The 4,538-nt window shown below is 42.9% G+C and overlaps 1 protein-coding gene across 2 annotated transcripts in view; it reads right to left on the reverse strand.

The window, feature by feature from the left end:
• Positions 1 to 197: 197 nt before the first annotated feature.
• The window catches only part of TBC1D24 (TBC1 domain family member 24), a 35,840-nt gene continuing 31,499 nt past the window's right edge, over positions 198 to 4,538 (reverse strand). For both annotated transcript variants that reach the window (XM_019507650.1, XM_019507649.1), the window contains one exon: positions 198 to 4,180. In XM_019507650.1, the coding sequence (XP_019363195.1) occupies positions 4,026 to 4,180 (155 nt within the window). In that variant the 3' untranslated portion in view covers positions 198 to 4,025. The remainder of the gene's footprint in view (positions 4,181 to 4,538) is intronic.

A 4,538-nucleotide genomic window follows, 5' to 3' on the forward strand; every position in this document is an offset into this window, starting at 1 on the left:
TGTGTATGCACCCCTAAACACCACACACACCACACACACACTCCCCCCCCCATTAGTATTTACTGAGCAATTACAAAAGCAGCACATGAAAGAGAGAACTTTGTACAGTTCCCTGTGATAGATTATTGCAGCTTCTCAGCAAGTGCAATGTTCAGACACAGAATGTACAAATACTAAATTGGTCTTTTAGGATTTTCTCTTAAATACTTGCCTTAATGGCATTTTTAGCACCAACTCTTGCAAACTGATGCTGCTGGTATTGATACGAACAAAGAAATAGAGTACTAGATATGATCAGCTTCCCTATCCATCTGGCAGAAGTTACTTCTGTGACAAGTTCACAGGCTTGTGAGCCACCATTTCCAAAGCAGGATTCATGCAACAGGACCTTCCCAGCACAAGGCCCACTCTGTATAATGGCTTCCCTCCCCCCCGACAAAAGTGCTCCAAAGGTAACGTTTATATTCCCTTTCCAACTGCTAAGATGTTTCCTTAGAAACTACTAGCCACAGACATCCAACACCCATTGTAATGACCTCCTTTATGGAGACTTAATTTTAGCTTGCCGTCTTTCCGCAAATGACTACCTATATATGTTCTAAGGGTTTATTATGGGCCCTAGCTGTGCAAGGGTTTAGAAGCCGCTATTACCCTGGTTTTCTAAGGGGCCTGAGAGTCAGGTGCCTAAATCCCATAGATTTTTGGTAGAAATGAATGCCTAACCTCCTTCAGGTTTTATGGAAGAAAAAAAATCATGCTAGTATTTCTAAAACCAGATTTGTCACACCAGCTTCTTCTATTCCAGCTATTTCATGAGGTCATGCTTCCACCCAAACACTCTGAGGGAAGAGAGGGAAGGGACTTTTCAGACATGATTTGAGGAGCAAGATAACTATGACACTTAAACTCTATTGCTATGTACAGTAGAGGTGGGAGGGAGAAGTAAAAATTAAAACATTTCTGCTGATCTCTGGCTGTATTTTGCAGACAGAATAAAGTAAAGTGAATTGCTTTAGGCAAAAGTCCTTTCCTCTTGCCAACAAACAACTCGAGGGAGAGAGCAAATTGTAGACAATCTGGGAGGACGAGGGCCAGGGAAAATATATTTAGAAGATCCCTCTAAAGATATCTGAATGAATCCTTTGCCCAAGCAAAGATGATAGGGTATTAATAAGTTACAAAGAGTGATATGGCATTTACTTTCCAATATCTGACAGGCAGAAGGCAGCACTTGCCAGGAGCTTGTAAAACACTGTATGATTGTCAAGGCTCTTTTCCATCAATAGTAACAGGTGCAGTTGGATTGTATCAGCTGCTCCCAGCTCTGTAAAAAGATGCATTAACCACACCCCACCACCTCCAGGCCACTGCCTTTTCAGGCCAAGTACCAATCTGGAGAAGTCTTATTTTGAGAAGCAGACACAACGAGTTAAAGGCACCAAGGGGATTTTTATATTGCCCACTACCGAGATATGATCTACCCATGTCAGAGCAGTTAATGAAGTGACTGCCTATGGAACACAGTGCTCACTTGTTTTCCCAGGCTATACTCAGCAGCATCACCTGGAGAGCAGTAGGAGGTTTAGGAATCCTTCTAGTGATACCTGAACAGTGATCTGGCTGAAGAGGAGCTATCTGGAGCTCAACCTACTAAATATAAATCTGTCACCTTGGTTATTTTCTCCTTCACTTTGGTAGGAGGTCCAGATCTCATTTCAGGGACTGGAGCCCTCCAAACTATCAGTGCAATTAACCATCTTGGGCAGGAACCATCTGGGAACTGGCTGATTTACTCCCAAGACAAAGATTTGGGATACTGTACTTGGGACTTGAACTAAACTATGCTTGAACTAAACTAGTGAACTTTCCCTGTTCCTATTTCCAAGGATCCCTCCATTTCAGTGGGTGGAAATCTGTCTTCAAAGTGGCTCCTTATACTGCCAGCAGGACAGTCTGTTTTCCTCCTCAAAAAGCTGGACACAAAAAGAAACAGTATTTTGAATAAGACATATTTGATAGCAGGCAGCTGTGCACAAAATTTGTGTGTGCAACTTTTGCAGGGAATACTGGACTATGACTGCTTGCCTTTGTAACCTATTGGTTAGTGTGTGGCTTATACTCCTTCTGGTAGGCTTAAGGAGTGAATACTGACATTTCAGAACCCTGAGACCACAGGAGTGAACCTGTGCTTTAAGACTACCTGGAGGAGAAAGGGTCTTGGTTTAGTCAATTAAAACCTGGGAACTAATGTAGGCAATGCGATAACTTCACTCATTGGACTCCTAGCTACCTATGCCAGGTGCAAGGCTAGGTGCCAGAAGCTTGCTCCATACAATACAGCTTGCATCAGGCATCTACAGTGTGCAGGAAGACTGAGCAAGCCAGTCAGCTGAACTGGACTCTTCTGTGGTTACTGGATTCTAACAAGACCTTGCTTAGTCCACTGAGCCACTGATTGGGACTACACATTTTGATTTTGCTTTATGAAAGAAATCCAGCATAAAAAATAACCATTAAGAGTCCCCAGTTTAGTGCAGTCATCTAGATGTACATCTCCAGAAGAAATAGCATTCCCCCTTTCCTCCATTTAGTTAGAGATCTCCCCCTTACTGGTGAGCTGTCTGAGCTATTTAGAGAATTCCCCAATGTTTTTGCTCATAGTGGTCCCCAATGGAGCATTGAAATGTCCTCCCCCTGCTTAGTACGTACCAGTCCCAAATCCAGGCAGCTAATTAAATCTCATGCAATGGGAAATCACTTTTAAATCACTCAAGATAACAAAGCACAGTTGGGGAAGAGACCCAGAAGAACTTAAGAGCAAGAGAAGCCTTTTCTGCCTTGTCTAACCTGCACCAAAAAGGCATTGCTAGCAAAGCAGCTTGCCTTTCACATGGAGGAGGAACTAGATGAAGCATTAGTCTCACCTGGCAGGCACATGAGATAGAGGAACAGCATCCCCTACAGCCTCTCTCAGGAACTTGTACAATCCCAGGCATAAGACTGATATTGATAAGTATGCTTGGTTTTCTGCATCAGAAGAAGAATCACCTCGCCGTATCAATTTCCCTTTAGAAAAATAACTGAGGTACTATATTCAACATTGCCTCAATTTCCCCCCCCCCGATTGTCCCACTGTGACAGTTATCACTTCCTGGTGCAAAGCCTCATCTTAGCTGCCTTGACAAATGAAAACAGATGAGAATTTGTACACTGCATATACCCTGCTGATTTTAGCTGCCTGACCCACAAGTCATATTATAATTTGAAGTCATTATGCTGATATGGAATAAGAATGTAAACACAAAGTCAGCCCTCTGAGAAACCATTGTCCAGACAATACCTTTTACAGAGGAGCAAACTCCACAGGAAAATGAAATTAGAACACGAGCGGATATCAGATGCAAGGAAAAACATAATTAACAATCACTGTTCCTTTCACAAGTCGAGAGCTTTTTTAACTTGTTCATGAAGAAGTGATGAAAAGGACCGCCTGAGCCTGCCTGGCTATAAGAACTACAGTTAGAGTCTCTTTGTAGAAGGATACTGATCTTATAAACCACTGTCTTGTCTCAAATATTTTGTAGGGTGTTCCTGCAAGTCAAAAGCTTGACATCACTGGCTTAAGTCAGGCACTGTACAAGTGCCATGCCAACATACCTCAGTTCCACTTAGCATGTCCTGGGCCTTAGACCTGAACTGCATTGGTATGTGTGGTGATTCTACGATATGGACAGAATTCTGCTTTGGAGCAGACTGAAATCACCATATTCCCACTTGTTACTGAAAGTGGTATTTGAACCCAGGTCTCTAGAGGTAAACAGCTAAGGAATTAACCAGCTGCATCATCTAGCCCTTTACTATTGCATCTTTCTATGCAACAAGTAAACAGCTAAGCCCTACATTTAGCATGCTCTTTAGTCAGTATTAAATGATAATGAGCCCAAGACAACTTGTGCTAGCTTGGCTCTTACATTACTATTTGTCTGTCTTGAGAATTCTGAGACATTGGGAGCTTGTTCGGGGGCTCAGACACTCAAGGTGTCCTTGAACCCCCATACCTCCAAAACAGAGATTTGGAAGTTTTCAGAGCACAGTGGCTGATTATTGAAGGTATTGCAGTGGCTGGTTCTCCCATGGTTCAGGTCTGCATCGAGGTAAAGAGCTTGGCCATCACCACCTCCTGCAGAGAGAGGAAGAACAAGTGTTAGACTGATTTCACAGATGCAAATTCATGGAAAAGAGATGAGAAAACCAAGAGCAGTTTTGCGGGGTGTTGGTTGAGTTGTTGATTGCTGAGCTGAGAAAACCAAGATTTGTCTTAACATTTGATTGCCTTTGTGATGTTTTTAAAGAAGGGTCCAGGCAGCTACCAACTTCAATAACAAGAGAAAGAATATGGGATAGAAAAAGCCCCCAGGGAACATACTGGGCAATAAAGGAGTTGAGGGAAAGGAGGTGGGAGGGTGGGGGGGAGAGGGTAGAGTCCTACAAATGATAGCAATGGCACTAGTATGATCTTCTAGATGGTTGTAAAACAA

Source organism: Gavialis gangeticus, unplaced genomic scaffold, assembly GCF_001723915.1.
Source record: "Gavialis gangeticus isolate Ggan-Ray unplaced genomic scaffold, GavGan_comp1, whole genome shotgun sequence".
NCBI classification, from domain to species: Eukaryota; Metazoa; Chordata; order Crocodylia; family Gavialidae; genus Gavialis; species Gavialis gangeticus.